General features: G+C 49.1%; 1 protein-coding gene across 5 annotated transcripts; it reads left to right on the forward strand.

The window, feature by feature from the left end:
• The first annotated feature begins 746 nt into the window (after positions 1-746).
• Positions 747-22,035, forward strand: LOC144938230 (uncharacterized). 5 transcript variants are annotated; one of them, XM_078866055.1, is made up of 16 exons: positions 747-3,401; positions 5,175-5,219; positions 5,897-6,610; positions 7,373-7,555; positions 8,126-8,271; positions 9,571-9,741; positions 10,170-10,359; positions 11,591-11,647; positions 12,072-12,173; positions 13,699-13,776; positions 14,611-14,727; positions 15,570-15,701; positions 17,021-17,214; positions 17,312-17,568; positions 18,844-19,150; positions 19,648-22,035. In XM_078866055.1, exons 1-16 carry the CDS (start codon positions 1,813-1,815, stop codon positions 20,667-20,669), a joined length of 5,304 nt encoding a protein of 1,767 aa, XP_078722181.1. In that variant the 5' UTR covers positions 747-1,812; the 3' UTR covers positions 20,670-22,035. The 5 variants fall into 5 exon arrangements, with proteins under 5 accessions (XP_078722181.1, XP_078722182.1, XP_078722183.1 ...); XM_078866056.1 differs by having other exon boundaries at positions 8,126-8,265; XM_078866057.1 differs by having other exon boundaries at positions 5,912-6,610.
• The last annotated feature ends 901 nt before the right edge of the window (positions 22,036-22,936 follow it).

The raw sequence follows: 22,936 nt of genomic DNA on the forward strand, positions 1-22,936 counted from the left end.
GGTACTTTGCAAGCCTACTGGCTATCAACCAAGATTCGTTCATGAAGCCATCCACATATACAGACAATTTCAACCGAGAGGATGGTTATGAACTCGGCAATCATTGGAAAGATGTCATCAACCACTTTGGGTCATGGCTTGATTTCTTGTCAACCTCCACCATCAGCAGTGTGGGTACGTGGAGAAAGGTGCAATGATTGCCTGGCGGCCCTTTGATTGTTGACCCGCTGCGTTGGCATTGCTTTCTCCTACATTAACATTAGCTGCCCTGCCCATGCTGCTGACACACTCGAAACCTTTATCAACAGTTTGCCTTTTGAGGCTAACCCATTTTCCTGATGACGACCGCTTGTGTTGCGATCGAAACGTCGTGGTTTGTTTTTATTACTGAAAGAACCAGAATAAGTCTACATTATAGACTGCCAGTACGCTCACTCAGGTTAATAACCAGGCTACAGTCTACATTATAGACTGCCAGTACGCTCACTCAGGTTAATAACCAGGCTACAGTCTACATTATATACTGCCAGTACACTCCGATTAACAACCAGGCTACAATCTACATTAGTGGTTTAATTTTTTTGTTATTTTTATTCACTTTATTTTTATATCTACGTGACTTTACCAAAAGAACCAAATAATGAACATTTTGGGTTTATCGAATACAATGTAAACTACCAAGCCACACCCACTTATATAAACATCCTCGCGAGGACACGCCCCCTCATTAGCATAACGCCCCCCCCCTATACAAGGCCTCGCCCATTCCAACACTCAGCACTGCGAAGGGGCCCGCCCCCTCCCCCTAATTGAATATTCATGAGGCACGAAGGAAACGCTCCGTTTGACCCCGCCCACCGGCTTCCGGTTTTGCTTAGTAAACGGCAAGGAGCCGGGGCGTCCATTTTCTGGTGCAAAGCTCAGGGAGCCGCATCCCAACAACAAAAATCCACAGCCATCCTCAATCGCGCAGCCTCGGCTCGAGCCCCGCCGTCCGCCAAAACATAGCCCGACCGATAATTAACCCTCCTGAACGAATATGGACCAAATAATTGGACGCGAACATAAAAACTTTTCTTTCCAAAAAAAGTGATGACCGTCAATGTAAAATGGAGCCCGATCATGAGCTGTAGGCATGAAGGACGACATGGCTTCGGGAAGCCAAGTGAACGCCCATTAATACTACTTGTAATATACTATTAAATACTTTAAAACAAAGAGAGATTAAAAAGAGAATAAACTTAACTAGGGCCGCTTCGTCTGTCTGCCTTCGTCACTGCGTGTCGTTCAGACTGGGGTGGGCAGGCAGAGGCAGTCACTACTTGGAGCAATAACAAAAATATACAACTTGTAAATAGAATTATAATAGCAACAATAGTACAAAGTGAGTAGGAGAAGCGGGACACTTCCTCCTCGTGTCTGGTTGTCTGATTTAAATCCCTTGTTAAAGTAGCGCCAAGTTTCTCTTCTATTTTTTTTCCTATCCCGGCCCGTGCTGAGGGCCCACTACTGCAGTCCTCTGGTCGAACTTAACCAACAAACTGCGGAGTTAGAAAACCTTTCAGCTAGCAGCAGTGAAACAAAGACGACTTTAATTGTGTGGGGGAGGAGGTGTGTAACCACAGCGTAATTTAAGAGTTAGTTATAGCTTAAGGTGAAGAAGAGGAGAGAGGGGGGGGATGTGTCGGCAGTGGGCCGCCCTCTGCCTCCTGACCTGAGTGCGGCGCAAGAGAAGGCGACGCAGGCCCCCGACGAGGAGGATAACAACAACAACATCATTACAAAGGCGGCCACAGACATCACGTAAACGCCATGCCGAGCTCCGAGGTTCAGCAGCAGCAGCAGAGGAGAACTCGCAGCCCGGGGCAATCGAGGGCCCGGGAGAGGAGGGGGGCCGAGAGGTCCCAGGGCCGCGACCCGGGCTCTGGGGCCGATGGCTGCGGGCAGGAGACCTCGTCAGATGGAGGTGGTGGTGGAGGACGTCGCTCCGGGACAACCAGGCCGACGACATCGTCGTCCTCCTCCTCCTCGAAGCACAAGCGGCAACGTCGGAAAGAGTCGAAGGAAAAGCAGAGGCAGAAGCAGCTGCAGTTACTGCAGCATCAGCAGCACCATCATCAGCAGGAGGTGCTGCGCAGGGTCGAGGTGAGCGGTAAGGTGTCCCTCGGCAGGGCCGTGTCTCTCGTCGAGTACGACGAGATCACGTCGCCTTCCGAGGGACAGTCTCGCAGTCCCTCACCAGCATCCTTGCCACCGCCACCACTTCCTGCTGCTTCGTCTTCTTGCTCAGCTGCTGCTTCTGGTGCCGCCGCCGCCGCGAAACGTTCTGAGAAGACCAAAGAGAGGCACCGGTCGAGCCGGCAGGACCGGGAGCACGCCCGGCGCAAGGAGCGGGACGCCGCCAAATCGAAGCACCGGGAACGAACCAAGGACGGTGGTGGTGGTGGTGATGTTGTTGTTGTTGCTGCTGCTGCCACTGCTGCTGGTGCTCCTGGTGGTGGTGGCAGCAGCAGCAGCAAGGAGTCGAGGAGACACGACAGGGAGCGCGAGAGTAGCGCCATCAGCAGGTCCAGGCACCAAGAGAGGGCCTCCGCCAAGAACGCCGAGCAGCAGCAGGACGTGGTTGTCACCCCCGCCCCGATGGCCACCACCACCGCCAGCACCTCGTCGTCATCCTCGTGTTCCAAGGCCGAAAGGAACAAGGAGAAGGAGGCCGCTGCCTCGGCGGCGTCTTCCAGACATTCGAGATCAGCAGCAGCGGCGGTGGCATCGTCATCATCCGCAGCGGCGGCTTCTGCTGCTGCTGCTGCTGCCGCCGAACACGAGGACAACAACGGCAGGCCCAGGCAGTCGTCTTCGTCCGGCAAGAGGGACAAGGAGAAGGAGGAGAAGCGAGAGGAGAAACCGTCCAGGAGCGGCCGCGACAAACGTGCCAAGAGCAAGGAGCCAAAGCCTCCTCCTCCTCCTCAGAAGCCCGAGCGTGAGTCTCGCAAGAGCCACCGCAGCAACAAGGAGGCCCCCAAAGCCTACAGGACATCTCCTAGCCCCCCTCCACAGAGGCACAGGTCTCCGAGTAACCCCAGGAGGAGCCCCTACCGCTCCTACTTCAGCGGAAACTACAACAACTACAGCCCGCCCGGCTCCAACGACGTGTACAGCTCCAAGCGGCGCTCCTCCAGCCCCTACTACAACAACAGGTTGGACAGCAGCCCGTACAGCAGGAGCTACCAGAGCCCCTTCAGCAAGAGGGCCCGCTCGCCGAGCCCCTATGGTGCCAGCAGCAGCAGCAAGAAGAGGTCCCCTCGCTACAGCAGGAGGAGCAGTCCCTACGAGTACGGGGGGGGCAGGTCGCCGAGCCCCTACAAGAGACGGAACGATGACAGCCCCGGATCGGACACTAGGTAATGTCATCCATCGTGCGTGCCTCGAGATGATGAGGGGGGTGGGGAGTTGAGTTTAAGCCATTGCGTGATGATTTGGTGTAAATTGGTCATGCCCATGGCTTGTGGATTTGAGTTTGTGAGAGAGTAATCGATTGTTAGAACCAGGTAGAGAGAGTTTCTTGCTGATTGGAGATGCGAGGTGGTGAGTGTTTTAAGTTATTCGTTATGTAATAGCACAGGACCACACCGTTTGCAATGTCCATTCTACCGTCAGGGAGGAGGGGAATTTGAGAGCGTGGGATTAAGCCATCGTGTTCCTGGTTGTGCATTGTAATACAGCCGCCAGAGCTATAGTGCACGAGGTTGATGTCCAGCGGTGCCTTGAGGAAGGATGTCGATTGGAGAGAAGAGGGGAGCAAACCGAGGTGTACAAGTAGGACATGAGCATTTAAATACAGAAAAACTGAGAGCCCTTTAAGAAAGTGTCATTTTCAAGACAGGACTGGTCACAATTTGTAGCATCAACAAAATAGTAATAACGAAACCAAATTGAAATGCAATTTAACATGTATTGAGGTGCATAATCAAATCTCTCGTGTAGCCCCATTTAAAGTAAGTCAATGGGGGGAAACACATACACGTGAGACTAATTTTATGCAACTGGCCACTGCTGCTTCCACTGCTGCTGCTGCTAGTATAACATGTCATTAACCCTGGTATCACGAGATAAAAATGTGGCATTTCCTATCGAGCACCAGATTCTATCCAGTTCAGGCCACGGTTGTCATATCCGTGGTCATTGCAGCTACATTATTCGCGTCCCATGTAATCCGCAGAAATCAAATTGAGACCAATACTTTTATGTGTACGATGGAGAAGACTTTCGTTGCTGTGGGTTAGTTGACGGCCTTCAAACAGTCGTGGCAAGGGGATTCACACGCTCAAGGAAGAAAAGTTAATAAGCCAGTCGCCCCCCCACCCCGTCGCCACTGTATGCTACTGAATTGGTATTTAATGGCAGCTGATGTAGCTTCCTGCTAGTGAATATGTCTGGCGTGTCACCAAACCGAGGTTCTACTGACGCTTTGTCAGTTGTGACATTTATTTCGTTAACGTTTTTAATGTGAATATGATGTGCGGAATATTTTTGTTTTTACTTGGGATCATGGCAATAGAGGTAAGATAAGCACTCAGGAAGTGACGGTACAGCAGGAGATAATTGAATCCATCCATACGGAGCTTCTTGTGGTTACCCGCCCTAATGTACACGATATTTGTTTTTCTCCGGGTATTGCAGTTTTTCTCCGACACTAAGTCAAACATTAATGCATTTGACCAACTACACTAAAGCAGTACCGTCGTCAAAGTATTGAGACTCGGACTTTTCTGGATAAACAAATCACATTAGTGTAAAGTAATGTCTTGTGTCATTCGACCTTGCACAACCACTTACAGAAGTTGGTTTATTTAGGAATTTCATATTTTTTCATTTAGGCCTCAGGCTTCGTGTAACCTTCAATTTGGTTTTGTGGCCTTTCTCCAACATTCACTTGACCAGAGTGATGGTTTAATTTGTAGTGAGCTGACATTTTAATTGCCTGGGTTTATAAAAGACAGTGTGAGGTAATACTCTATTGATGATGATAATAATTAAAGACTATTTGAATGTAATTACTGATCATTGTTTTTTGCGTAAATTAACCATGCTATTTTACAGCCATTTTTCAATACCCAAGCCATGTTGGTCAATGGGGGTTGTTTGACCATATTTCACCACTCTGGTCAGTGCAGGTTGGTGAAGGGGGTGCCCAGGACCGGGTCAGAGAGCAAACACAAGTAAGAGACATTGACTGTTAAGAAATATAAGTGGGCTTGGGCAGGCGACGTCACTTGGAAGAGACGATGGCCAGTGGTTGAGGCTTAATGACAGTGGAAGCCTCAGGAAAAAATACATGCCTGAGAGGCCGTCTGCCAGCGAGGAGATGGCGTGCTATCAGCTCATGCGCAGGAGCTGTGCTGATGATGTTAGATGGAAGGACCGTGAGAGATGGTGACGGTACAGGAAGGCCTTTATCCATCAGTGGACATATCAAGGCTGATGATTAGTTTTGATAATCCACGATGATTAGTTTTCAAAACCTGAACTTTATAATGAAAATCAACCTCGCAGTGTGCCTAAAGAAGAACGTATTTAAACATTTAATATTATCTGCCTGGCATAGAGATTATAAAAATGGGCATGACTCCCAAGATTTTAAAAAGAGGTTAACAGCCCTGCAATTGCGTGCTCACACCACTGTTGGCCTCCACTAGAGGGAGCTCTAAGAAGCCCTTGTCCCTTATAGTGAGGATTTTCACCTCATATACGTTAGCCAGACAGCACTTATGTGAGCAAATGAGCTAATAGATATCCAGCGACGATTGAAACTTCACGTGCGCTTTTAAGGACCAGCCCTGCCGTTTAGTGCATTGCAAGTGCGTAACCCCAGTGTGTTGTGCTGTAATGGTGGTAGATATGTGAATTCCAGGTACCGGCGCTCTGCGCTGTCTCGGAGCCGCAGCCCCTACCACCAGCGCCGGTCGCGCTCCCGCAGCTCGTCCCGCCGCTCGCGCTCACGCAGCCGCCACTCCAGCTACTCCCCACCGCCGCGCCGCACCATCATCACCACCAGCCTCATCTCGGAGCTCAGCAAGAACAAGAAGCCGAGCGCGCCCAGGTTGACGAAACCTGCCGCCGCTGCCACCGCTGCCACCGCAAAGGAAACCGCCAGGGACTCAAACGCCAGGGAACGCCACGAGGAGGTGAAGCCTGTGAAGACCGAGAGGCATTCGCCCGATCCAGGCGTGAAGCAGCCGGCGCACAATGAGAAACCAGCGCCCAAGCAGCAACCCCCGCCACCGCTGCCACAGGAATCGCCATCGAAACCTGACAAAGAAGCGGCGGTCTTGACCAAGAGCGAGGTGCAGCCACCGCTGCCACCTCTGCCACCGGCTGTACCAAGCCAGGATGTGGCCAAGACTGTGAAATCTGAGCCGACGGCGCCAGTGCCAACGCCAACGCCGGAGCGGACAGAGAAGGAGAAAGTGAAGGCGAAGGAGGGCAAGGAGAAAGAGAAGGTGGCACAACCAGCATGGGCCAACAAGGACAAGGTGCTCACCATGCCGACGTACACCCTACCGCCGCTGCCGATGCCACCAATGTTGCCTGAAGATACGGCCAGGGACAGGTGCGTGGCCCATATTTCGTTTGCATGTGTGTGTGCGTGTGCGTGCTTGCATGGGTGGTGAGAATATAGACGTTATATAAGTTGTATGTGATGCAATTTGAACTCTTGGAATTCCAGATGTTTATTTTGTAAATATTTTTTTAAACAAACTTGATCCAGGATTGGGAAGGCCACAGTCCGATGGTAGGTGTACAGCATGTTGGTATTACATAGGTTATTAGGTTGTCTCTGCCTTTAATTCTGATGACCACATGGGTTGTCTTGGTGGGTAAGAGCTAATGCCATGTTAGACCAAGTAAGCACGACCAGGATCCTTAATTCGCATCTAGTTTTCAACCACCCGTGATTAAACTAGCCTTTCAAGTGTTGCAAATTGATGGGTTTGGGTCCGCCAACAATCGCTGAACACTAAAAAATAACCCATCACATTCGGTTTTCACTTTGGCATATTTTAACTCTTGAGTTTTTTTTTATGAATTAATACGTGAAGAACATCCTTTTTTAAAGCGTAGAAATACAGCCGTATAAGTGACTTTGGAAGTGGCTCTGTCACGTCGCATTACAGTGTCATTCTCTAACACGTGATGGTCTACTGCGAGGGTTGCGAATGAAACTTTCCATGTCTCATGATGTCACACCAATTGTACAATTGAAATGGAATGTAGTTGTGGGGAACACACAAAACGGTACTGCGAAGTAAAATGCCTTGTTTATCAACCTGCTGATTTTTATGTTTGTGCCACCGATTTCGGTACGTTGCAGCCCGCTCGAGTCACGGCCCAGGAAACCGCCGAAAAAGGAGAGCGACAGTAAACCGCGCCGCCTTCTCACCGATCTCCCGCTACCACCCGAGCTGCCCGGTGGGGACTGCTCGCCAGCGCTCACCAAAACTCCGCCGGGAGAAAGGACACCGCCCGTACAGACGCCCACTCGCCGCAGGCCCAAGTGCGGTTTTATTCCGTGGTGTTTGCCGTGTACAGATTTGCGAGATGTGTCAAAGTGCAGTCGATGTAGCGTGAACGGGGGATTTTATTGTTAATGGAAGGCAAAGATGGCTTTGTTGGAAGTCACGATCCAGAAAACAAACCTTTTTGTCTTGTAGGACAGCTTGGAAAAACTAACGAAGGTTTAGTTTAACGATGTATCAATTCATTGATGACAAACGATTCTTAAAGTTGAGGTCTCAGACATACAATTGTGCGTGTTTTATGATAATACTTAACCGCACTGGTTAGTGCATGTTGAAGGCAGGGAGCATAGATCTGGCAGCAAATAAGTACAATACAACAATGTATTTTGCTGCACATCTCTCTCAGCTGCTCGCAACAGCCCCTCAATTTGTGCATGGTAGTCACCCATCTCGGCACTGTCCAGGCTCATTCCTGCTCAAGTCTCTTGTGATCTCATGAGGTCTGTTGCGCTCCGGGTGATTCTGTATGTAGTAGGCTTGTGCTATTTACTGAAACGTAATGGCAAGCGTGACGCACAATCGCTCGGGGTCTGTGCCGTGCGCAGGATCTGCGGCCCGCGTTACGGGGAGATCAAGGGCACGGAGGCCGACTGGGGCAAGCGCTGCGTTGATAAATTCGACATCATTGGCATCATCGGGGAAGGTACCTATGGGCAGGTGTACAAGGCCAAAGACAAAGACACAGGTAAAGGTAATTATCGGTCCACTCGCATCGTACTTCTCACTCTCACGCAGTCCATACATACGCCTTTCTCTTTACACTTTGCACCCCTGTGGCTTTGGGAATTAATCATTTAAATTGTTGCTGGATTATACACACACAATACAATATGATGACAAGTTATAGGCAGTAGCGGCTATATACACGCCTGTAATCCAGGACTTAGAGGGGGGTGTCGGTCGATCATGCTCCCTTACCATGAGGCATCTAGCTGCCATACCCTGGCTTGTCAGGAGATTGCAGTACAACAAATGTGGCCCCACCTGTTCCATCTGTAGGGGGTATAGTGTTGCCCCCTCGCACACGTGGGTAACCTTCCGGATGCTCCGGTTTCCTCCCACATGTACACGCTAATATGTTGGCTGATAACTCTTTAACATATAGAGAGGACCACAGAGTTTGTTGGGAAATGGTGGCCAGCTCACCACGTGGCCACCTTTCCCCAATGTCTGGCACCTCGTGCCTCCTAAGTAGTTCTCTCGCTTTGAGAGTGAGCGAATACTTTGCGGCGCATTTCAAGTTGAAATAATTATTGTCTCTAACTTTACTTTGTTATATAATACATGCGTTCTTCTTCATATCTTTCAATGCCATTCCTAGCATGCTTCTTTGCGCATGCTTCAGTTTTTTTCCATCTTTTTATCGAAGTCCATTTTTGTGACATTTTTGGGGATAACCTAAAATTAAGTTTACGTAAGGGTTATGGATCAGCTAAGCAAATAGTAAAAAGAATGACACCCTTCATGAAAACATAAATGTTGAATCACCTTACAAAACATGTACGACAAAAGCAAACCGTGACTACTATCTTAAACAATTAAATTGTGATAAAACTGTTTGTGAGAAGGTTTGGTGTAACGATGGCAGCCCACCTCACCGTTTTTTCTCAAGGCAGGATAATTGGCCATTTTAAGTGCATGCGTCTATGGAGTGATTGTGATTTAATTAGGTATGAACTTTCCTTAAAAGCTGCACACTTCATTAAGCATTTACAAATATCCTCTTAACTTTGGGTAACAAGCCACCATTTTTTATATGCTGTACTATTATAAAATGGCAGTTTATCATAGTTTAAACAATATCCAGGAAAGATTCGCTAAATATCAATTTTCATCTCAAGTTCAGCTTTACAAAAGCATCAACCTGCTCCCGCCACTGTAGTTCACCTCGTATGAAAAGAGATGGAGACACGTGAAAACATACGTGGTGTAAACCGCCGAGGGGGCCGCGTGTCTTATCGTTTCTTCACACCCCCCCCCCCCCCCTCAGGCGAGCTCGTAGCGTTGAAGAAAGTTCGCCTGGACAACGAGAAAGAAGGCTTCCCCATCACGGCCATCCGCGAGATCAAGATCTTGCGGCAGCTCAACCATCGCAGCATCATCAACATGAAGGAGATTGTCACAGATAAGGAGGATGCCATCGACTTCAAGAAGGACAAGGGTAAGATTGTCGCATGGCTCGGGGCCGGCCAGGTTGTATTATATGTATGCTGAACTTCTTTCGCACCGTACGTGGCCAACCGTGCTAATCGGAGGAGCTGGATAACAAACTAAAAGCTACTGATTAATACCATGTTGGAGCCACGTGCCAGCATCATAGAGACCACCCTGGGTATGAAACTGGGTTTTCAGACACCCTGTGATTAAACCGGGTTTTCGAGTGTTGAGTTGATCTTCTCATACCGATCACCCATCGTTGTTACATAGCCATGCTTTGGTCCGAAGCAGATAATCGTAAGTCATTATGCTTCGTCCGCTCATCATCGATGACTAAGATTTAAAAAAAAGCTTTGTTGAATAATTATTATTGTCACTAATTGTGTGAAACAAAATTAATTATGTTTGCTTGTGCGCTGCCTCTTGCGGCAGGCGCCTTCTACCTGGTGTTTGACTACATGGACCATGATTTGATGGGCCTGCTCGAGTCCGGGCTGGTGTCCTTCAGTGAAGATCATATTAAGTCCTTCATGAAGCAGCTCATGGAAGGCCTCGACTACTGCCACCGCAAGAACTTCTTGCACCGTGACATCAAGTGCTCCAACATCCTGCTCAACAATCGGTAACGCTCCCTATGCCTGCCTCCCCAGCGTCATCACCTTTGTTTAAATTATTCTGCAGCTCGTTGATTTGCAAAGTGCTTTCGAGATGCAGTCGTTTGAATGTTTATCTATGAGGGGGGGGTGGGGGAGGGGTTGCAGTTGGATTTTGCGAGATAGATTGACCACCAATTTGCTGGAGTACAATTGCAACGACCAAATCACGATGAATCCAACCGCTCTAGTCAGATCTTGAAAGCCTGGATAATACATTTAAGTAATCGTTTAACGCGGTAGATGTGTTCCTGAAAAGTTCCTCGTCAAATGAAAAATGCGTGAAGTGCAAACATTTTCCCCGTAAATAATATAACGAAAAAGTTTGGCAAGATACGGTGTAGTCACACACCACACAGTAAGATGGCCGGGCCAAATAACTGAGGGTATGCGGCCACATGACTGTATCATTCCACTTACTGTACAATACCCTCAGCTGCGCAATTCAAGACAGTAGTTTGTCGTCGACCGCTCAAAAACCGCGTTATAACGGGCGCTTTACGCTTAGTGCCAAAAGTATTCCCTCGTGGAAGAACCACGTTCTCGCAAAAATTAATTGTGTGAAAACCACGCGTTCAGGGGTGACTTGCTGTGTTGGGGTGGGGGCCTCCACCGTGTGAAGCAGGTAGGCTGCAGAGTTACGTGGTGGACAGTAGATGGCAGTGCTGCCGTAATACAGAAGACGCCCGACTTGCGTACATCCATAAATCACGTAAAAATGTCAAAACGGTATGCGTAAATGTTGGCATTTGTTACGTAAGCGCAAATAGTAAATAATTACATAGTATTACTTGTTATTGTTTTAGATTTTTTTGGTATACACACACCAAATCATGCAATTGCCTGCAGACTAGAGTACCTGTAGGATTCTAGATTTGAAGCTTTCGTGACTGCAAGGATTCATATTCTTAGGTTTTTTCGGTAAAGTCACATACAGCTATCGTGCTGTGACGGTTCCACCTGAAGACGGAAGCTTGTGTTGCCTCCGAAACGTCGTGATTTTTATTTTTATTTTACTTTTATTAATTTTAATTTTTTACCTACGTGACTTTACCGAAAAAACCTAAGAATATGAATACTTGTAGGATTCTTAGGATTAAGTGTTAATTCTCAAGTCTCGGAAAGCCAGACTAAGACACCTTTCGGAATCTTTAGCGTTTGCTTCTGCGCACCGTCTAAATGTTTTGCTGTGTCTTTCAGGGGCCACATCAAGCTCGCAGACTTCGGATTAGCGCGATTGTACAGCTCGGAAGAGAGGTACGTTCTGCGGGGGCCTACGCACGTTGCATTAAGGGTTCGCTTCTTGTTTCTTCACGTATTTTTTTCGTTCACGTCAACCTATGCAGTTAGCATTCCTTTTTTAGGAAGATGCGACCCAAAATGAGGGTTTTGTAGCAGTAAGAGTTGGTTATTCCTGTAACAGGATTACATACCATCCTGCTAATGAGGCTAAATTCTACAATGAATCAGGGTGCTAATGGGATATATTGACAGTGCATTGGTAAGATGAAACTTGAATTACATTTTAAATATAAAGCTTAACTGGTTTCAATTTGATTAAGTTTTGAAGATTTAGATCTGGTTTTATTGGTTGTGGGCATTGAGCCATTGTCTCATTCCGTGCATTTTCTCTCGCGTTGCTTCTGTACCTATGGTGCGCGTACGTACGTCTTTCCTCTAGCCGGCCGTACACCAACAAGGTGATCACACTGTGGTACCGACCGCCGGAGCTTCTCTTGGGCGAGGAGCGCTATGGCCCAGCCATCGATGTGTGGAGCTGCGGGTAAGCACGGGAGAGGTCTCTACGTGTGTGTGTGCAGAGCGGAATGGTGGATAGCAACAGTGTAGTGATCAGCGCACTGCTATGACTGGTTACCAGAGTTAAAATCTCACTCGCAGCCACTCAGCCTTAAATAAGTAACTGCTGCAGTGCATAAACACTAGCACCGGAGAGACGTGTGGCCGGGGTATGATGTTGGCCACCCACCAGCACCCTCTTGTGCCATGCCAAGCTCAGTAGGTGCTCTCTTAACAGCATTTTGCTTTCTTTTTTAACCTACGTAAAGTCACGTAGGTTAAAAAAGAAAGCAAATAAATTAAATCACGACGTTTCGGAGGCAACGCAAGCTTCCATCTTCAGGTGAAACCGTCACAGCAAAATTACTGTATCAAGTGACGGTTTCACCTGAAACGTCGTGAATTAATTTATTGGTTTTCTTTTTTAACCTTTGTGACTTTACCGAAAAAACCAAAGAGTATGAATCCTTGCAGTCACGAAAGCTTCAACTCTAGAAATATTCGGGGGATCTTTGTGTGAAGTGGTCTGGCGCAGGGAGTGCGCGGGGCCCTCCCTTAACACGGCCCTGCCGCGCCCTTCCGAAACAGGCGCTCGTTTAAAAACCACTGTCCATCTTTGGACGTGGACGAGCCAAAAGTAGTTGCAGTAGCGGTGTCTCTCAATGGTTAAGAAGCAAGTAAAAACACAGCAATACAAACATGTGAAATTGAAACCTTTACATCCAAAGACAAATCCCCCTACCCAAGCACTGCTAGGTTGGCCCAATCGTGTTAACGCGTTTTTTTTTTCTGGCACCGTTTAGAGTTTAGTGTCGTGATAGCTGCCTCAAGGTGGCAGCACAGACCTCCAACATCCATGTGGAACAGTGATGTTCCATTCTTCCCTTGACCACTTGTTAGTGCGGCTTTCATTAGCCGACATGTTTTTAATCACAAGAGATATGGAGTGTGCATTGTGAACGGTCTGTAAATGATTTGGAACGGGTGTGAGATATTTGTTGTTCTTTGCTAAGATATATTATGGTTGTTTTAGCATTAGAAAGGCGTTGGTAAAATATTAAACGTGAGCTGGTGATGCTGCACTTCCAGTGCTGCACACGCACAATTAGCACATTGGTCAATAAGACTGTAAAAAATATATTTAGGCGATGGTTTGGGCAATGGCCCTGCTTCCTTTCACATATCTAGAGAGGTAGAGTGAACAATAAAGTTAAATGTGTTGTGTTTCATTGGTAAAATATTGATGTTAATGAAATTAAGTCGAAGTTGAAAGAATGGTCTTGCTCAATCAAGCAATGGGTTAGCACTCAATCACCTTTGGTTGCCCTGAACCATGGATATAAATTACTCATTCTCTTGGTACGGGACCAGTCTAGCGGTACTCCTTGAATCGACCCCAGAGTGAAACTACCTCCATATCTCCGCCCAGTCATATGGTAAAATTAAGCTTTTGGTGAAATTGATGTGGTGTTGACGAGTTTGAGGTGGCGTGCGTGTGTGGTGCCTTACAGCTGCATCCTGGGAGAGTTGTTCACCAGGAAGCCCATCTTCCAGGCCAACCAGGAGATGGCACAGTTGGAGCTCATCAGGTCTGTACCTTACCAGACCTAACACTGGCCACTCACCCCTTACCTCCCACTCAAATCTAGCCCAGTCTGTAGCTCAATGCTGCATCTCTGTCACCGATTCTTCCTCCCACACAAGCAGCTCATTCTTGCCAGCCATCTGCAATTTGAATATTCTGCGCTGTCCTCCTACAACCCACTAAGCCTGCCGTAACTCCTCTGGCGAGTTGCATAACTGTTGTTATGCAACTCAGCTCTTGAAGCAAGCAATGTTGTGTTTTATTACTTAGAACTAGTGTAATATATCTACACCAGTATGCACCTCCTTGGAGGACGTAGTCACTTATTGACCTAGGTCATCTTTGTAAAATAAGAGTCATTATTGGTTCACGCTGCGTAAAAGAAAAGTAACTAACTAAGAAAACACTTAATTCTTTGGTTCTTTTGGTATAAAACACTTAACTGTTAATTCACAGCTGTTTGCTCTTAGTGCATATCTGAAGCTGTCCTACTCAAGTCTGAAGCTTTATCGATGAGTTAAAAAGACCCTTCAACATTTCTGCCATCACTAGGAGAGTTGCGCTGTTGTGATGTCACGGTGGTGTGATCTTGCAAAATTGAGCTACAATCAAGTTTCATAAAACACGTGAGATGTTGATTTGGATACTTAGCGGTTCTAACTTCATGGGTACTCTTACCTATGTGTAGTGCTTTGTTCACTTGTGCTTCATAACTCCAGTGGTCTCTAGGGACTCATATTGTACTTGTGTTTGGCGCTATATCAAGTCATAAATTATGATGATGATTCTACCTCCCTTGGTTCATCTGGAATTACGCTTGCGGGGATTTTTTTGGCAGCCGCCTGTGTGGGACACCGTGCCCTGCCGTGTGGCCCGACGTCATCAAGCTGCCCTACTTCCACACCATGAAGCCCAAGAAGCAGTACCGGCGCCGGCTGCGCGAGGAGTTCTCAATGTGAGCAGTGAGCGCGGGCCGCATCACCGTTGTGGCCGCTACGATGGTGGTGATGTTCCGTAAAATCGTCAACTCTCAATAAAGAGACGTGAAAACGATGTTCACGTTGGAATACAGGTACAGCGGTTAGCGAGGTGAGATTGGTAGCGAGGTGAGAGCGGTAGCGCGTGAAGCGCTCGTGAGCTTTGATTCCCATCAACAGCTAACATCAGTGAGTTAATCGTGTGCCCCATCACCTAATTTCACCAAACCCGCACTGACCGTTGTGGTGAGTTATGGTCAAACAATCCCAATGACTGACCGTGTGGAGAGGCCTTCATCCAGTAGTCGATTGGCACAAGGACTGTACATTGTGTGTTTGTTGTACAGTTATTTTTTGCATTACATGGAAATTTGGAATATTATGTGGCAGTAAAATTGTACAAGTATCGGTCATATTTTCTCTTTAATCGCATGAAAGTACATTTGACTCGTTGTCAAAATTGTAGGGTCAATTATCCAACTACCCCCAACACCTTACCAGGACTGCTGGATACAAAGATGCGTTCCAAACGTTTTACGTTATTTTGTACATGCGTTTGAGGGTTTCTTGGCACACATGAATCTATTAACAAAAATAGACATTCCGTTGAAGTCCTGGCTTTCCAGCTTGTAACTAATCCCATTCTGAGACAAACACGTTTGGCGCATCTACACGCGTTTGAATGTGCGTTAAGCGCTGTGGTGATAACACCATTTTATACGGTTGTGCTTTTTGTATAGTAAGGTGCACTTAGTCTGGCACAAGTGCCACACGCGTGTGCATTCCCTGGAGTTTTATCGCCATGTGTGTGTACCCCCAGGCTCCCGACGGCCGCCCTGGACCTGTTTGATCACATGCTGGCGCTCGACCCCAGCAAACGGTGCACCGCAGAGCAGGCCCTCCAGAGCGACTTCCTGCGTGACATCGACCCCTACAAGATGCCCCCGCCCGAGTGAGCCACACCGCTTACAAACACACGGCGGACATTGATGGGTTAGATCGCGTTATTTATGAATGTGTCGTAACCCTCCACCACCCGACACGGCCAATCAGTAAAAAATGTGTCACATTGACAAAAGACAAATAGTTCACTGCTTTAGCCCACCGGTGTGTTGAAGAGTGAATCCACAACATTTACAATTCAAATACTTGAATGGTAAATGTTTACAAGAGGTTTATTTTAATAAAAAATCATGCATGCATTATTATCTCTGTTTAACACGTAGGCTTTCGCGACCAATATTATTCATAATCAACGTTTTTGGGTTTAGATCGCGTTATTTATAAATGTGTCGTAACCCTCCACCACCCGACACGGCCAATCAGTAAAAAAGTGTCACGTTTACAAAAGACAAATTAGTTCACTGCTTTAGCCCACCGGTGTGTTGAAGCGCAAAACCACAACATTTACAATTTGAGTACGACGTTTCGCTGGTAATTGCATCCAGCATCATCGGGCAATTCGCCAGAATGGTGAAAATCATGCTGGATGCAATTACCAGCGAAACGTCGTGCTCAAATTGTAAATGTAGTGGTTTTGCGCTTCAACACACCGGTGGGCTAAAGCAGTGAACTAATTTGTCTTTTGTCAACGTGACACTTTTTTACTGATTGGCCGTGTCGGGTGGTGGAGGGTTACGACACATTTATAAATAACGCGATCTAAACCCAAAAACGTTGATTATGGATTATTATCTCTATCCGCCCATAACAGAGACACAAGTTAACTGTCGTAAAGATGATCCAATATGAACCAAAGTGCAGTGTGTGATATTGTGTTGCTATTCGGGACATACTCCATTGAAAACCGACCACATCGAAGAAAGGATTGCCTCGGACTTGGAGACAAGGTAGAGTAAAGGGGGTGATTTGCTAATGTGCAGAAGAGTTTAGCCTGAATTCTACTCGCCGGCTTCCATACTGCTACTGAAATACTTCTGAGGACAAACGCGTGTTGGAAAGTGTTGCATACTCCATGCCTTATGCATGCTTTTTTTTTACTATTCGGAGGAAATATCTCCATGCTTTAACTAAAATATGTATTCTCTGTGTTGGGCATCGGTTGAGATGCCTTCAAATGTAACTGTCATGAAATTATGTATATGTTGGTTATATGTATTTTTACAATTGAAATTTTTAATATCTTGGAAGTGGAGTGTTGGGTTGCTATGCAGGACCAGCAACCATCCGGTTCAGCCAATCTCGCCTCACCTCATAAAATCCTTTCCCCTGTATACTTACCCCCCTCCTCCCCGCCTTGCGCTGCGCCAGCTTGCCGCTGTGGCAGGACTGCCACGAGCTGTGGAGCAAGAAGAGGCGACGGCAGAAGCAGGCGGGCGGCGTGGAGGAAGCTGTGGCGCCGAAGTTGACGCGCAAGGACGGCCTGGGCGGTGGCACGGCGGACGAGAGCCGCAACAGCACGCCACAGAAACAGCCGGCGCCGCCCAACGACTCGGGCCTAGCCGGTAAGAAGTCTCCTCCCGGCTGTGATCCTTCTCGTCGTTAGACAAACAGCGCTTGTCCCAACAGCCCGCATCTGTGTATGCGTGCGTTTGAGTGCAGCAGGACAACCGCAGCAGTTGTCCGCCGCCGAGCTGGCCATCCTCGTGAACCTGCTGCAGTCGCAGGCGACGCTCAGCCTGGCGCACCTGGCGCAGGCGTTGAACATCCAGGTGACGGCCGAGATGCGTCAGCTGCTCAGCGGGCTCACGCTGCCGCTGGGGCTGTTGGGCGCCGTCGTGAGGCAGCAGCAGCAGAACAGCGGCGGGAGTCAAGGGGAGGCACCACGGCCACCGCAGCCACCACCGGTGGCAGCACAGGTAGCGGCATTTGTTCTGTGAATCGTCAAAGTGCCCATGAGAATCTGTGATCTGTTTGAACATTGACTTATCATATTCTAAGGTTTTTTCGGTAAGTCACGTAGGTAAAAATTAAAAATTAATAAAAGTAAAATAAAAATCACGACGTTTCGGAGGCAACACAAGCTTCCGTCTTCAGGTGGAACCGTCACAGCACCTGAAGACGGAAGCTTGTGTTGCCTCCGAAACGTCGTGATTTTTATTTAATTTTTATTTTACTTTTATCAATTTTTATTTTTTACCTACGTGACTTTACCGAAAAAACCTAAGAATATTAATCCTTGCAGTCACGAAAACTTCAAATCTAGAATTGACTTATCAGTTGCCCACTAGGAAGAGCAGCAATCCGATGTGGAAACTTTTGTTTAAAATTGCATTGTCCCGAAAAAATCGGAAAGTTGCAACTCAATCTAAGTTTCATTTGGCCAATCATCTTGCCTCTCAAGGTCGATAAAAATGAGTACTACTATGTGGGAAGTTAATAACAGTTGTCCTCTGGATAAAATCAGCCACGCCATAAGAATATGGAGTTTCACCATTGGCTCAGGGCTGTAAATGGGAAGAATCAAGCTACCCAAATACTCATTGGAGTGGAGCTAAGCCTAATTATGTGACATTTATGTGAGTTGTCTCGTGTGTCATGAGGGATGTTTAAAAGAAGATGACACCCACAATAAAAAAAAAGTACCCCGTAGATACACACCTAGGCGATATCACTAATGGAGGTTCACATCTGCATTTTGATAGCCTAAAATATACTTGACTATGATAGCTTGAAAATTAAGAGGTTGCTTTATCTTATTTTTAGATTTGAAGCTTTCGTGACTGCAAGGATTCATACTCTTAGTTCTTTCGGTAAAGTCACGTAGGTAAAAAATGAAATTAAAATTAATAATATTGTTTTATTTTTATTACTTTTAATTTCATTTTTTACCTACGTGACTTTACCGAAAGAACTAAGAGTATGCTTTATCTTACTCTATCAGGGCCCACACCCTACCGATGAGACTCAGTGAAGTTTAAACAAGTCCAGGGTTTGCTTTGCATTTGTATACAATGCTGTTGGGATATTAAATCTAATACACGTGTGTGTGTGGGCATTGGGCCTTCACATCGCCTTGGTTTGCTTTGTCCCGTAAACGACACGACATTGAAGCGTCACGCAACACTCGTCCGTTGCGGACTTAACACTCCACCGAGTTATAACATCCACCTGTCTTGACCGTCTGTTCACAGGCGCCGAGTAACTCTCAGCCCCCGGCATCTGGCGGCCACGATGGCGATGCGGCCCAGAACGTGGTGGCGCTGCTGCTGGCTCAGCTGCTGCAGGGCGCGGGGGGGCAGGAGGCCGGGGGGCAGCAGCAGGGAGGACTGGGTGGGAACAACCCTCTCCCAACGCCGACGGCGGAGCAGCCCAAGCCCCCACCACCGCTGCCCACCACTCCCTCCACGCCCGTCACCGTGGCGCAGTCCAACTCTGTTCCGATGCGAGCGGCGGAGGAGGCGTATCCACGACAATCGTACCAGCACAAACCGGACTCAGGTGCCCGTACCATGTGTTTTTCTTTATTATCACAGGTTGCTGAGTGCAATAGCAAAGGTCCAAGATGCCAAGAGGCCTGGACGTCACTTTCTGCTGCTGTTAGCCATGGTCAGGAATCAAACTCGGGTTGCCAGGTTCATATCAGTGTGCCAACTGATGTCACCGCTCCACTCCCGTCCCATACAGAATACCAGGGATGTAGTGAATTCAATGAAAGCTGTCTCGGGTGTGGACCAATCAACTTCAAGGACAGTGCACATTGTCAGAGTTATGTTTTTTGTTTGCATTATGACTGCAGGTATTGTGGTCTATGCAAACATGACTCGTAAAAAAGGTGTCAGTTTTGTTGCCAGATAGAAGGGTAAAAAAAAAACAATTATCAATTCAATGAATTTTCAATATATGGGGGTCGCGATTCGATTCAGAATGGATATTCTTTTGTATCGTCGGTCCCGTATGTTCTGTCACACGACCTTCCTGTGTTTCCCCCGACCCAGGCTCTGATGGCTTCTCTGCCCGCTCGTCCGCCGAGCTCTCCAACGTGTCCCCGTCTCCTCCGGATGAGCAGCATCAACCGGCGCTGCCTCCTCTACCGCCGTCGTCAGCGCCGCACACGCCGCTGCACCGACCGCGCACCCCGCAAACTCAGCCGCAGCAGCAACAGCAGCAGCAGCGCATCCTACCCCCAAACCAACGCCCGCCAGAGCCCCCTGAACCACCGCCCTCCTCCTCGTCCGATGCCGACTTTTCCGGCACCGGCCAGGACTTCCGGGAAGACAGCGACGGCAGGCCGCCTCTACCGGGCGACCCAAACGCCGGCGTGAAGGCGGCGCTGATGCAGCTCCTGGTGCAGCACCGGCAGCAACAGCAGGGTGACGGCAGCGGCGGCGCCGAGGACTACGACTACGACTGCCGGCGCCAGCTGCCGTCCGACGTGTTTGGCGGCGGCGGCGGCGCCGTCGGGAGCTCCTACTCCAACGAGGGTTACCGCAGCGCGGACCGCTACGGCGGCTCGGATCACTACTCCGCCGCGGCGGAGGGCTACGGCTCTGAACGCTCGCGCCACCGCATCGACAGCCTGGGCTCGACGGCGGGCGGCGGCGGTGCGGGCGGCGGGGCCTACTCGGACCCCTACCCCCCCGGAGCGGCCGCCTCCAGCTTCCTGTCCGGCGGGCAAGCCCTGCAGCAGTTCCTCGGCGATCAGGACCTGAGGTTCGAGTTCGGCCATCGGCCTTCGGCAGAATCGGCTCTGCGGAGCGCCGGGAAGCCCCACGTGTACAGCGACGGCCCGGCGTATGGGGCCGGCGGCGGCGGCACGAACTCTACGGCCATCGGCGGCGCGGGGCAGCCGGCGGGAGCGACGGTGAACGCTTCGGGACTTGCGCACACGCCTCCTGGAAATGCCGCCGCCGGCGTGCCGGCACCGGCATCCTGGGGCTCACCGAAAACGGGCATTGGCTTCTCGCACCCGGCTTACGGATCGGACGGGAACCGTAACCGGGGTGGATACCCCTACTAGCGCCCCGGGGACAAGACAGGATTGGAACAGAGGGAGTGATGAGGGGCCAGCCCAGCTGTCTTGCTTGCCTGCCTGCTCCATCGCTCTCTCACATCCGCGGAGAGAAATGCCCCCCGGCACAGTGCTGTCCTGGCTGCATTGAATGTAGATCCTTTGCCAGGAGTGTCTCTAGGGCGAGGAGAAAGTTGCCCCCACCCGGAATCTGTTGTTGTGAGTTCTGTACGATAAAAGGAAGTTACATTTAAACGTAAAAGGACGTTGTGTGAACATACGTTTCGGTAAACTCAACCGCCGTTTAAATTGTTTTTTTTGTTTGCTCTTTTGTTATAGTATGGATTTTAATTTCGTTTTTGTACACAATATGAATTCAATACGAATAAATTTAATACCTAATGCATAAAAAGAATACGGAAAAGCTTAAAGTACGGTAATTATTAACTGAATTGAAGCGCACGTAATTATTCCGTAAAGAGCTGAACTGAACATTGTTACACAACTGATGTGACGACGTCCCCTGAAATGGGGTGGGCGGCTTCGACATGAGACTGTCCGTGACCTTTCGTCCTTCTGCCACAAGGCCAGCAGGCTCCTTTGGCGCGTGCGTCCGCCAATCTTCACTTGTCCGCCATCCTCGCTACAACAAGCGGTGGCTCCAGTGTACGTCACCGCCAATCCAGAGCCTCCACGTCCCCTCCATCCCTCCTGCTCCCCTCCCCCCGTGTAGTCTCACGCGACGCTCTCGATATGTGAATGGTTTCGGGACGAGAGAGGCGGCCAGAATATACCCAGGCATTGCTGCTGTAACGGGGGACTGCCCGTCGAATCGCGCGCGTGTGACGCCTTTTGCGAATGCTCGATCGATCGAACGAATGACCGAATGATCATCGGACGAACGAAAAATAATGCACTGTCCTTGTTTAAGGTGAACCTCGTTGGGGGGGTTGGGATGGGGGGGGGCGGGTAAGCGTGGTGGTCGGCGTATGAGGCCACGGACTCTGGCGTCGGGCTTCCGCCGCACATATCCCCTCGCCAAGGGGTCTGTGCAAGGGTCGGGGGGGGGGGGTGTCCCCTGTGAACCCCTGATTTGGGATCCAGGGCGCAGTTGTGCTGCACTGGGCAAGAAAAGCAAAATTCCCTGTAAAGTCCCTTCTCGTGTGCTGTTTATTACGATATTTTTACCGCAACAAGGAACTGGAGGGTGGGTGGAGGGGTTTTTGGTGGCCGTCGTTTCCATGTTCCAGATTTGACCGATGAGCGCTCCTGTGAGCGTCTAGGCATTTAGGGGCTGCCCAGCCTCGCCACGGAGCGTTTACTGCGAAGTGTGACGCAAAGAAACACAAATAAACTTGTATGGGAGGGCTGTCTGCACACCCGTTGTTCGTCTCCATGTGTGCGCCTGTTTGTGGATGTGTGTCGGTGGTGTGGGGATCGGTAGTCCGCCCTGAACCCGGCGACCCGAGTTGAATTCCCCACTCAAGGCCACCAACACCGGTGACGATTATCTGAACCGGTTCTGGGCCTCCCTCCTAGGTCGACTCGGCCTCAAATGAGTACCTGGTGTGGTGTGTAAACATCGCCACTCGGGAGGCAAAGGCGTTTGGGCGTGTTGCAGGCCACTCCCTAGTGTGCCATGCCGGCCTTCATAGGTGCTCTCGCTAAGCACTTGTGCTAACAGTCTGTTAAAGGCTATACGGGAGATCTGTGTAGTTAATGCACTGGGCTACAAACATGCAGACTTAAGTTCAATTCCCAGCCTGGTGCAGTTTGTACACCTCATTCACGTGGGGAATAAATTTGGATCATTGGAGTGGTATTCAACACCACTGCCCTTCCTGTGCTTTGCCCGCCTTTGCGGGTGCTTGCCAACCGCACTTTAGAAGCTTGAAGATAATGTTTTCGTGGGTAAATTACCATTTTACTGGTAGGAACCACCTGGTTCCACCAGCCCACAGGAGATTATTGTGTCCGTCCGTCGTGCATCAAAAAATGGGAGGGGTGGGGCTGGGTGGAGAGGGGAGGGGCTGGGTGGGGAGGGTGGGGCTGGGTGGGGAGGGGCTGGTCACCCCGTGGTGCCCTTTTAAAACTGAACGTTTAACCTACTCACGCCGGCTTGTGCCCGCCCTCAGTCAGGCATATTTGCGGAATACACCACGCCGCCGTTGACCCTGGCCATTGACCGAGCAACCCAACGTTCCTACCAGCTCCCTCCGCAGGAATGTGTTCCCATTCACTATTTGAGGATAAGGAAAATTTGTTCTCTTGGTAAG

The sequence above is a fragment of the Lampetra fluviatilis genome, chromosome 21 (assembly GCF_964198595.1).
Source record: "Lampetra fluviatilis chromosome 21, kcLamFluv1.1, whole genome shotgun sequence".
NCBI lineage: Eukaryota > Metazoa > Chordata > Hyperoartia > Petromyzontiformes > Petromyzontidae > Lampetra > Lampetra fluviatilis.

Excerpts from the sequence above, each read along its gene's own strand:
- LOC144938230 (XM_078866055.1), top strand. The coding sequence starts at position 1,813 with ATGCCGAGCTCCGAGGTTCAGCAGCAGCAGCAGAGGAGAACTCGCAGC. Across the intron at positions 3,402-5,174 it reads AGCCCCGGATCGGACACTAG|GTTGGTGAAGGGGGTGCCCA; the intron begins GTAATGTCATCC and ends TGGTCAGTGCAG. Across the intron at positions 13,777-14,610 it reads GCACAGTTGGAGCTCATCAG|CCGCCTGTGTGGGACACCGT; the intron begins GTCTGTACCTTA and ends TTTTTTTGGCAG.